The sequence below is a fragment of the Bufo bufo genome, chromosome 2, assembly GCF_905171765.1.
Source record: "Bufo bufo chromosome 2, aBufBuf1.1, whole genome shotgun sequence".
In the NCBI taxonomy this organism is placed as follows: Eukaryota; Metazoa; Chordata; class Amphibia; order Anura; family Bufonidae; genus Bufo; species Bufo bufo.
In genome coordinates, this window is record NC_053390.1 from 738376210 (window position 1) to 738388280 (window position 12071).

The window sequence follows — 12071 nt, forward strand, 5'->3', positions numbered from 1 at the left end:
TCATCCTGCCTGGCCCTGTCAATCATAGTAGAGATTGCTGTCTCTGCAATTGCCGCGCTGAGTCTCAAGGTGTAACAGCAACGCCCCCATTGCTCCTAGAGGCTCATTTGCATACATGATCTGATCAACACGGGCACATATGAACATGGGACCAACACAGGTGCCTTCAGCTGCCAAACACACATGCAACAGATCAGACAGTTTCAAAGGTACAAATCTGCTGATGATCAGCACCATAGTCAATGGCAATTCATGGATGGCCAGAGTCTTCCAGAGGGTGAACAAGTTTTTGTACCGACTCTTCATTTTGGGTAATAAAGAGGGTCCTGATTTGGGGACACCCTTCTATCACACTCATTTGCACTGCACTAGAAGGGCATATGGATAGGGGTTGTATAGTTCAGACTGAATCTCAGACTGGTCATTAGCTATGAATGGCACAATTGTTATGGTACACAGTGCTAAATTCCATCCTTATCAAATACCTGTATGTTTGAGATGGTCATTGGTACTTACTTCTACATTTTGATCTTGACTATTGGACATTGGATGTTTAGTAGATCTGTTTTTGAACAGATCCCAACCAGTCCTGATGGATCCCATTGACTACATGGAGTCTGCCAGGATTCTGTTGGGTTTCCATTCATTTTGACAAAAATATCTCTGCATGATGCACTGTTCTTGCTGTCAGAAATGCTGAAATCCCTGGTATAAAACCAATATGGCTAATGTAAGCTGGGCCTGAAAGCTGCAGTGATGTGAAAGAATTTAGATTTTGTAAATTAAGACAGTTTATAACACAGTAGTATGGATTTAATAATGTGATGTTACATAGAATAAATGAATAACAGGCTGTCCCTTTTTACTGTTCCTTCTAGTCGACTCAAGTGTGGAAACACTTCCAATGTTTATGGCAAGCCACAGCGCAACAGACATAGTGAACAGGAATGGTCCAGTTAGTCCTCCAAACTCTTTGAACTTGCGGTCCTCTCACAATGAACTACTAAATTCAGATGTAAAACACACTGAAACAAAAAGTGATACACCTCCAAAATGCCGAAAAAAATACGCACTGACCAATATTCAGGCAGCTATGGGCTTGTCTGACGCAGCAGCACAACCCCTTTTGTCAAATGGCTCCTCAAATATCAAACTGGTGAAGAATGGAGAGAACCAGTTGCGTAAAGCTGCCGAACAAGGACAAGATCTAAACAAGAATGTTAGTTTAGAAGATGGTGTGAACAGGCTTTCAGAAAAACTAGAAGGCAAAGATGAAGATGATCCTGAAAGCTCTGAAGTTCTTCCTCTACTTCCAAGAAGAACCAAGAGTTTCCTTAATTATTATTCTGATCTTGAAACTTCTAGAGACCTTGAGCAGAGTCTAACTAATGGCCATTTAGTGAAGGAAGAGGAAAACTCCATATGGATCACTGGCCAAGGTCCTGGCGTTATTACCAATGGAGAAGTGCTGCTGTCAAAACAGAACAAGACTCCAAGTCCTGAGGATAGTCTTGTGCTGACAGTATCATCTAGTCCCGAAACTAAGAAAGACCATCCAAAGACTGGTGCAAAGACAGACTGCGCCTTGCATCGCATACAAAACCTAGCTCCCAGTGATGAAGATGCAAGTTGGACAACCTTGTCCCAAGATAGTGCTTCACCAACAAGTCCTGAAGAGACAGGTAAGCCTGAAAATTGCATGTTCTGTTTTGTAAAATTATCTCTGGACACTCATTTGCATTATTTGGAAATTTTATCAGGAAAGAATAGATACTTAAATTCCATTTCGTGTATAGATGGTCTGTGTAATTAAACATACCATAAGTAGTACCATTCAAATCAAGTCCGTGTAATTTAGTGAGTTAGGCCAACCATGGTGGAATTTTTCTTCTGTGGATCTCATCACAAATATATGGTGAATCCACAATGATTCCACAGCGGAACCTGCAGATTGTGCTACAGATTCCTTGCTGATTTCACCCCTATACATGTGGATGGCATTTATTTTTCAAAACCCCCACCCACATACAGTACAGACCAAAAGTTTGGATACACCTTCTCATTCAAAGAGTTTTCTTTATTTTCATGACCATGAAGGCATCAAAACTATGAATTAACACATGTGGAATTATATACATAACAAACAAGTGTGAAACAACTGAAAATATGTCATATTCTAGGTTCTTCAAAGTAGCCACCTTTTGCTTTGATTACTGCTTTGCACACTCTTGGCATTCTCTTGATGAGCTTCAAGAGGTAGTCCCCTGAAATGGTCTTCCAACAGTCTTGAAGGAGTTCCCAGAGATGCTTAGCACTTGTTGGCCCTTTTGCCTTCACTCTGCGGTCCAGCTCACCCCAAACCATCTTGATTGGGTTCAGGTCCGGTAACTGTGGAGGCCAGGTCATCTGGCACAGCACCCCATCACTCTCCTTCATGGTCAAATAGCCCTTACTTTCAAAGTTTTCCCAATTTTTCGGCTGACTGACTGACCTTCATTTCTTAAAGTAATGATGGCCACTCGTTTTTCTTTACTTAGCTGCTTTTTTCTTGCCATAATACAAATTCTAACAGTCTATTCAGTAGGACTATCAGCTGTGTATCCACCTGACTTCTCCTCAACTCAACTGATGGTCCCAACCCCATTTATAAGGCAAGAAATCCCACTTATTAAACCTGACAGGGCACACCTGTGAAGTAAAAACCATTTCAGGGGACTACCTCTTGAGGCTCATCAAGAGAATGCCAAGAGTGTGCAAAGCAGTAATCAAAGCAAAAGGTGGCTACTTTGAAGAACCTAGAATATGACCTATTTTCAGTTGTTTCACACTTGTTTGTTATGTATATAATTCCACATGTGTTAATTCATAGTTTTGATGCCTTCAGTGTGAATCTACAATTTTCATAGTCATGAAAATAAAGAAAACTCTTTGAATGAGAAGGTGTGTCCAAACTTTTGGTCTGTACTGTATATTGTAATGTGATTTTTGGTGCGGGCTCCACCACAAATCCCCAGAAAATGCATCACATTTGAACACCTGTAAAGCACAGGCAGGTATTCAGAGTACATACCATAAAGGAAGACCATGTGGCTGGACAGAGGGGATCCCATACTAGTTTAGCTGCATCCCTTATTTTAATGAGTGCTCAGATCTTGTGCAGGAATCCCCCTCCACAGACGGTACATTCATAGGTGAGGGGAACAGAAATGGGGGAAAACAAGCACCAAACCCTGCTGCGGTGGTTAGTGGGGTATGACCGTGATAACCAGCACCATTAGAGGGTCACATATCGAGGATTAGAATGTACAACCCTAAGGCAGATACTTATGTGTCATGTATTTTTTTGCCATTAATTTATACAAAATCGTGTCTAAAAAGCCTTTCATCAGTGTGTGTAGCAAGCGGATATGAAGAAGGTACAGTTTGGAGATTATGCAGGAATGCCCTGCACTAACTGTACTGATGAAAGCCACAATTTATGAGCTGTTACAGATCTGACATTTCCTAGAAGCCTCATAGTAGCGAGGAGCCAGTATAAATCAGTGTTAAGCTCTTATCAAAACTGAAGAATTTGGTATGATAGGAATTTTTCATTTTCACTAATGTGAAATAGCCGTTTTACCTCGGGCTACAGAGTGATAGCAGCAAGCAAAATAGTCAGAGATCTCAAACAAGTGAGTGCCTGTCCTCAGACTGAAGATGTAACAGGGCCTGAATATTGTTGTTCCCATCCTCCATGCTCGACTCCAGCAGCCTCCTGATATAAGCTGTAGTTTCATTTATATGGAGAAGATTAGAATTATCCTTCACCTGACACAAGGCTTGTCATTGTCACTGCAAACAACAGAGAGACTGCAAGCGGTATGCTGCACAATGTAATCGTGTCTTGTAAGACGGATCCTTACTTGAGCCCAGTGTAAAATACTGCGGTATGCTTAGAGGGATAGGTAGATATCAGATAGATAGATAAAAAGATAGACAGATAGCTATGGGTTAGTGCACACAGTGATGTCACGCTATATCACTAAATATGGAGAATGCAGTCATGTCACAATACAGGAATAAGGGGGATATTATTTCTCCTTATAGAGAACACCTAGTTCAGTGTAAGGAGTCTTGTATTACCTATCAGTGATGGTCAGCTCGCAGTGTTCGCCAGCGAACACATGCGGGCTGCCATCTTTAGTAAGGTAGACTCACCCGTCTGGCGATGCACAGGAAAGCCCTTACCTGTGCCTGTGCCGGGAGCCGGTCTGAAATCAAATGCGGTCACCGGGAGCAGGCAGTTCCGAGAATAGCCGCTGGGGGCCTTCATCGGGCTGTTCTCGGAACTGCCTGCTCCCTGTGACCGGATCTGATTTCAGACCGGCTCCCGGCACAGGTAAGGGCTTACCTGTGCATCGCCGGACGGCTGAGTCTACCTTATTCTTATTAAAGATGGCAGCCCACATGTGTTCGCTGGCGAACACTGCGAACTGACCATCACTGTTGCCTATATAGTGGCTATGTAACAGTGATATACAGTATGAAAAACAGAATAGTTGTGGCGCTCACCAGGCTTTGTACACACGGGAAGCATGGATTGCGCTGGGAACCAAGCGCCAACATCCTAATACTGTATTGCAAAAAAAAGTACAGTCCTCCAGCTTCCATCTAGCCACAGCTGTCACTGTATGGAAGCTGGAGGTCTGTACTTTTTTTGCTGTAGTGATATACAGTACCTCCATACAGTGACCAAATAACAGCTACATGCATAAAGTAACCTTTTATGCAATGTCTATATGATGCTACCATAAAATTAGTATTAAGATTGGTGGTAGGGATAAGACTGTGGTGCCAGGCCATGTGTAATGTCTCTTCAGCTGCTATGCCCTCTTCTACTGCACAGATCATACACCCCCTAATTCAGCTCTGGGGGATGTATCATGGCATATTAAGGTTTTCTTTCAATGACATTGTATATGGTAAAACTAGGTGAAAACCACTATGAAAGTGGTAATAGTGGCCATATCAGTTTTAAGCCATGTTTACTTAATAAAAAAAAGAACCTATCTAAGAAATCTAAGAAAAGACTAGATTTAATTTTAATAACTTTTCCTTTAAAATAACTGCCCTTGGAGGATGTAGGCCTGTCCATGAAGAAATACCGGCAGACTAAATGGCTTTGTATTGTAAGTTTATGTTTAACCTCAAGTTCATAACAGGTTAATAACTTTATTTCTTTTAAACTTCAGAAATTTATGGTCATCCCTTAACCATATTTATCATCACCCAAACTATTACCCTGATCTCACCTCTCTGAAAGTCCAGCCCTCTTCTCTACAAGCTGCTTCCTTCCTTCTTACAGATATGTTTTTCCTTACTTTTGCTCTCGGATGCATGAAATGGACCGATGAGTTATTATTACGTCACGTGGTAGGTGCACTCGTGTCTTACTTTTCCTCTTGAGTCAAGGTATTCCATGGTGAGTGGCTTAAGATGACCGGCTTCAGAAAAGAAAAATGACCGAGTTTTGCATTACTTCATCAGACATTGTGAAGTTATTTTTTTTTAAAGCTGGTCATCTTGTGCCTTTGATCCTGGGATATCTGGACCGAAGAGGAATGGTATGGAAAGAAATGTGAGTGCACCTACGATGTGACATAGTAATAACTCATCGATCCATTTCATTCCTTGACTAGATGCTGCCTTTTTCATCAAAGCACAGTTCCCTGTTTAGTGAACCTACATTTGCAGAATGTCACATTCTTAGAAATGTGCAGTATCGGCGGTGTAGCTTGAAGGTCTTCAGCTTAAAAAAATCTTGAGATAGATATTAAAAACGTCTGTCTTTGTTCTGGTCTGCAGCATCCGAGTTTTCCCTCGGTCACTGTGCCAGGCCAGCTCTTGGCATTGCTCTTAATGATATATTAGAAGAAAGGGAGGGACTATGAGATGAGAGGAGCACTCTCGCTAATAGAAGTCATCCACTAAATCAATTGAGTGCAGTGCTGCAATGCACCTTCAGCGAGAGGAAGGTTAGAAGCTGTGCGAACAAGTCTGATATGTTACTCCAATTGCCGCCCCGTGAAATGTGTGTTCACATTTAATAACTTTCTGTATACATTTGCATAAAGAATAATGGGCAAAGTGTGTAAATGTGGCGAGCCAAGCCAGGATGCATTTCCCCTTTTATTCTTAATGTGTAAAGGAGGGGTCTGCAGTAGCCTTTTAGCTTCATTAAGTTACCCTTAGGACAATATCATTCTGTGTCCATCTGGAAGCAGAGATGTTAATATAGCGCCGCGATTGATGATCACTTACTCACGGCTTTGAATTTACTCCCTCCAAAGCTGACGTCCTAAACAGAATCAGTCAGGAAATACATCACTGTCTCTGGGAAATCAATTGAGCAGTGATGTGTTTGCACACAGGGCTATAATTTCTTTATTGCTCCTGTAGCCGTTGTCTGGCCAGTGAAGGCTGTCTTCCTTCTCGAGATCAACATGTGGCGTCTGCATAGGCTCCTTATTGTTGGAGAAGGTAACGAACTCCCCTTCATTAGCATCTTTCAATTCCTCCTCTCCAAAATCACCATATGCCTTGAGTACAATTAGAAACTGGCCGTCACACACCCATGCTCTTGGCAGTGTGACTTTTGGGGTCTACGGCTCTTCATGGATGGAAAGAATGAAGCTCATTGGAGCAACCTGTCCTGTAGCTAACAAAGGATGCTGATAACCGGACAGCTAGGATACCTGCAAAGAAAGGAATCTTGTAAGTACAACGTCTACTCGTTGCTCCTTATTGTGTGCACCGCAACAAACTTCTTGTGTAGTAGGTGGGCATGTATTGTGGTTTACATCAAAATCAATGCCACAGCTTTTGTGATTTTGGGCGGCAGGAGATTGCTGACTGGCAGGCAGGGTATTGATCCATTGTAAAGTTAATGCTGCCTGTTCTTGAAGAGATCCATTTGTATGAGTGGCCTCACTTGGCCTTTTTTCCTCTCTTTTTAATGTTTCCATTTAAGTCGCCATGTATTTATTAGTCTGTTATTATTGTGAGTGCATTACATTGCTATGAGTTTTTTTCTATTTTATGGAAGTTTTGTATATGTATTATGATGGCATGGTTACTCATGGTACCTTTAGCACACTGGAGTTTGATTCATTGCTTTACTATTTAACTATGCAGACACAGGGAAGACTTGCAGAGTTCTTCTGTTGGTGAAAAGACTAGAGAAGAACCCTGAAACCTCTACCCAAAGCTACATATAGGCCGGGTTTATATCTTTTCACGTGCTTTACATTTAATGAGGAACCGTCACCTCTCCTAACAATACTGTTTTGCTAAATACTTGTATTGCCCATGAAATTGCAATTCTGGAGAACCTCTTCTTTGAACTTTGTGTCGTGCCGTTCTCTGTTATTCCTCCAGAATATTTATGAATGAATTGACACCTTGGTTTTACTTCTCTCCTTGTCAAAGGGGTATGTTATTACACATCCTGGCACTGATTGGACAGTCTCAGGCTGTTTGTAGGAACACACTCCCAACTGGGCACCCCCAGTTGTCAATTTATTCATACATTTCTAGCAGGAATAACATAAGAGCTGCACAAAACAGACCTGTAACTAAAACCAAAATCACCAATAAGTAGGTCAACCACATGTATTTTTCTTTTTGGTCAAGTTGGTAAAATCTGTTTTCAGTTATCTTAGTTGTGTTTCTGAGTATTTCTACTATTGCAACAGCTACAGGAGTTGTCACATGTCACGGTCAGACTTCTCAGTGGCAATTCTGCTTAATTATGCAGCAACGTGGGGGATAGGATGTATCCGGGTATAATTAGGGTAGGGGTTCCACAGTAACATGGTTAGGCATGACACCAAGATTGCTGGTGGCTGACTATTTTCCATGAGAGCAAAGGACAACGTGCACTATTCTTCTTTTCCTAAACATCTGCCATTGGGGGAGAGTTTGGACAACCCAATATCGATTGCATGGTTGGCCGGTCCTGCAAAATCACCGAATCAGTAGGTTCGGCCTTCGTGCGTACAGGTGCATGGCCACCTTAAAGGGTCACTGAGTTTTCATCAAACTTTTCATATGCCATAGAGACATATCAAAAATTTTGATCAGTTGGGGGACTGAGCGCTAGAACAAGGAGAGAGAAGTGCTTTTGCATATCTTGCTTTCTCTACTCTCTGCAGGAAATGGAATTGAGTCAGGCCTATAGACTTTCTGTTGAGTCCGTCTCACGTTGTCTCCTGGAGCGAGGAGTGAGAGTGCGCTATGTGAGCGTTTCTCCTCGTTCTAGCGATCCGTGGGGGTCTCAGCACTCTGAAAATTTTGATATATCTCTTTGACGTATCAAAAGTATTATGAAAACTCAGTGACCCTTTAAGGAAGATTTAAGATTGAACAGCGCTCAATGACACTTTACTGGAGTTTTTTTTCCCCCTAAGGCTACATGCACAAAACCGTATGTGTTGACATCCGTATGCCATCCGTTTTTTTTTTCCGGATGCATTGTAACAATGCCTAAAACGGACAATAATAGGACATGTTCTATTTGTTTTGCGGGGCTACGGAACGGATATACTGATGCGGACAGTACATGGTGTGCTGTCTGCATTTTTTGCGGACCCATTGAAATGAATGGGTCCGCATCCTATCCGCAAAAAAAACGTAACGGACATGGAAACAAACAACGTTCGTGTGCATGAAGCCTAATTGTTATATAAAATTATATTACATTCTGCTTAAGGATAAAAATCCACTGGAATAAGGAGACCTAATAATTTGTTGCTGCCTTTTTCTTCGAGATTATGCTGCAGTACTTGTATAGCTTTATGTAGATGCTGAATAGTTCAGTTTTTTAGTCTTTGATTCATTTTAATTTGCTTGAGTGCACAGAAAAAAGAGCTGTTCTCTAGTCTCGGCATGCGGGTGTTCTTGGCTTGGCTTCAGCTATTGATCAGCGTTTATTATAACAAAGCAAATTTCATTACTTTTACAGTAAGTGTGATTATTATCCTTGTGATTTGCATTGTGCTGTATAGTGGTTATAAGGTATGCGCAGTACACTTCTAACCGAAAGGTGGTAGAACGATGGGGTTCATAAGCACAAACCGTGACTACTTTTCTACTTGAAATCAGGTTACTCCAATGTCTATACTGAATTTATCAATTTAAATTGTAGGATACAATGTAGAGGTGATTCTTCTCAGATACCTCCTTCAGTGTTTTGACATGCTCATGAAGGACCACCTCTATGGCCAGAGGGGCGAGTGGCTAAGTAAGAGCAGCTCCCAATCTGACAGACCTAGCCATCCATCTATTACATGTCGGACATTCATTTTAATGGCTGATGTATAATACTACATTTCCCCTGCAGGAGAAACGTATTGTCTGAGTTGGCACCCCCCATCAATAACAGCTGATCGGTGGGGAGAAAGCCAAAAACTAGTCGTTTTTTTACTAGTTAACAAAATCCTGTGCAGTCCTCCCCTCTCCAGAGGGACAATTACCAAGCCTATGTGTCCTGGGTAGAAAGACCCACCACCATAATGAAGGGACCCATTTTGAGCTTTTTATAGTTCCACCTCTCTATGTATATTTTCCACCCAGCAATTTTCATTTATTATTCACTTACTTTCACAGTGTGATCACTACAGTCAATGTTCAGAGGCCTATTAGCTGGTTTCTGCAAATCAAGGATGTGTATTTCAAGCTTATACATTTTATATAGCTACCATTTTCTCATTTTTGTGTGGGTTGCTATTTCCAACAACTAAAGGCCCTTTTACAAAGGTCAAAGATCGGTCAAGAAAACATGCCGAGTGATCAGCCATCAATTGAGCAAATGCTTGTTTGTCGTTGATCACAACTTTTTTGTGGCCATTAAAATAATTTGTAGGCAGCTCATCTCCCCATGTAAATAGGGAATGTGCTGCTGCTCATTTTATGAGAGCAGGAATTTTAAAGAATGATCACAAGAGCAATTTTTCCTTCAAACCCCTCCCAAGAATTGCCAAAGTGAAATTTCAAGGGGTTGTTCACCTCCAGGGTCCTTTATGGCCCCCCCCCCCCACCCCCACATGGCCATACCTGTGGAGGGAATCAGACTTACATGATCTCTGTGGCTGGGTTTTGGCTTCATCGCTCCCTCGAGGCTGCTTCAGCTTTCTGGTCTCCCTGAGTCAACATCCAGTTTGAGATGGAACAAGTGGCCGCTGCAGCCGATGGTTGGTCCCCCATGTGTCATGTCATGTGTGGGACATGTCACCGCTGCAGCCAGTCATTGGCTGCAGTGGCCACATGACCCGAGTCAAACAGATGTTGATGCAAGGAAACCGGAGAGCTGCAGCAGTTTCGGGGGAACAAAGAAGCCGGCACCCAATAGAGGTATTGGGGAAGTATGATGGCCTCCTCAGGTAAGGCCTTGTTGGGGGGCCTTCCCAAAAGGCCCATAGGACTGTACAACTGCTTTAAAGTAAATGACCACCAATTGACTTCCTGTTGCATTGATACTCATTATGGAAAATTCTTCTGCCTTTGTAAGACCCTAAGTTAATGCTCAAATATATTGCAGGATTTGTAGAGTTCCTGGTATAGACCTGTAGGCTATATGCACCTCTAACATGTGGGGAATATAACTTGTATGGGTCCTTCCCCACCCCTGCCTCCTGTCAGCCTTGTGATGGTCATCAGAGCAATGTCCGCGTACTATGCAATAACATGGTGTAGACAAGGCTTCATTTGTTGGATTTGACACAGTTAATAGTTATATTAATGATGTTTCCCTTTTTTCTTGGGATTTAGATTAAGCATCTTGCAGCTCAACTAACTGCAATTACTAAAGGAGCGAAGCCCTGCCTCATGTTTTATCGCCTTACGTTTCCGTTCCTGTATTGTTGTGTTCCATCGCTATCTTTAGTTGCTATTGTTTGTTCTTTAAATGTTTTTTTTTTCCTTTTTTTATTTTTTGTACAAGCCTTCGTTGTACGAAATGCAGAAAAACAATCAGATTTCATAGATTGCTCCAGATTTGTTCTCTTTGTCTCCTGTAATTAAATATTGTATTTTTTTCAGGTTGCAGGCAGTCCTGCAGAGAGCTAATCATGTCCTTCCCTTCCCACGGGAGCCTGTATCCACATTATGAAATTAACTGCTATGCTCTGAGTGATATGAAGTCTCCATTAATAAGGAACATTTCCAAATGACTTTGTATTTTAACCGAGGCAGAAAAAGTTCTCATTGCAAGCTGTAAAACACAACTGCCTCCAACGAGGAAGAATATCGCTCTCATAAATATTAACTTGTTTTTTACATTTAGCGAAACCCAATTACTTTAATTTATACCGTTTTCTTGCAAACATTTCTCTAAAAGCTATTGTAAGGTGACTTTCCAGTGACCTTGCTGCGCTAAACACTTGAATATTGAGGAACAGTAGCAGTTTTTCTTAAAGGGGTTTTCCAGAGAAAGACTTTAGCGATAAAGGTGTTTTCTGTGCACCAGAAATTGCTGACCTGTCCTCAGGATAGGTCATCGGTATTAGACTGTCCAACACCCGTCACCCCCGCCAGTGACCTGTTGTCTTTCTTTGAAAGGTGCCGAAAGCATAGTCCCATTCAAAGTGCGGTGGCCATGTTGAGGGTGCCAGGTGGCAGCCCCCATCAATTTGATATTTGATGACCAATCTTTTAAGCAGTAAGACATGTCATAAAGGTCGGATCAGTGGTGGTCCCATACCATGTTGTCCAGGGAGTTGTGGTCACAAATGAGTAGTCTTTGTCAACTGATATAACTGAAAGTTATGGAATGCACTAGCTGAGTGCTCAGGCGATGTAGAATGGTCACACATCTATAGGCTGCCAGTCTTTTGACCCATCAACCTAATTATTGTGAGCATAAGGATCAAGCATGTTGAAATTGGACATATATGATTGTTCTTTTCCTATCATCTGTTGAGTCCCTCAAGAACATTAGATCATCGAGTATGGTAGAGCCTTATTCCCCTCTTCCTATGAAAAAACAAATGCACCCTCATTTAAGTTGACCATGCATGTTTATGATGGTCAGA

At 41.8% G+C, this 12071-nt stretch overlaps 1 protein-coding gene across 7 annotated transcripts in view; it reads left to right on the forward strand.

Moving 5' to 3' along the window:
• APBB2 (amyloid beta precursor protein binding family B member 2) overlaps positions 1-12071 on the forward strand; it is a 349600-nt gene that overhangs the window by 157019 nt on the left and 180510 nt on the right. For all 7 annotated transcript variants that reach the window (XM_040418935.1, XM_040418940.1, XM_040418941.1 and 4 more), the window contains one exon: positions 879-1682. In XM_040418935.1, coding sequence (XP_040274869.1) covers positions 879-1682 — 804 coding nt within the window. The remainder of the gene's footprint in view (positions 1-878; positions 1683-12071) is intronic.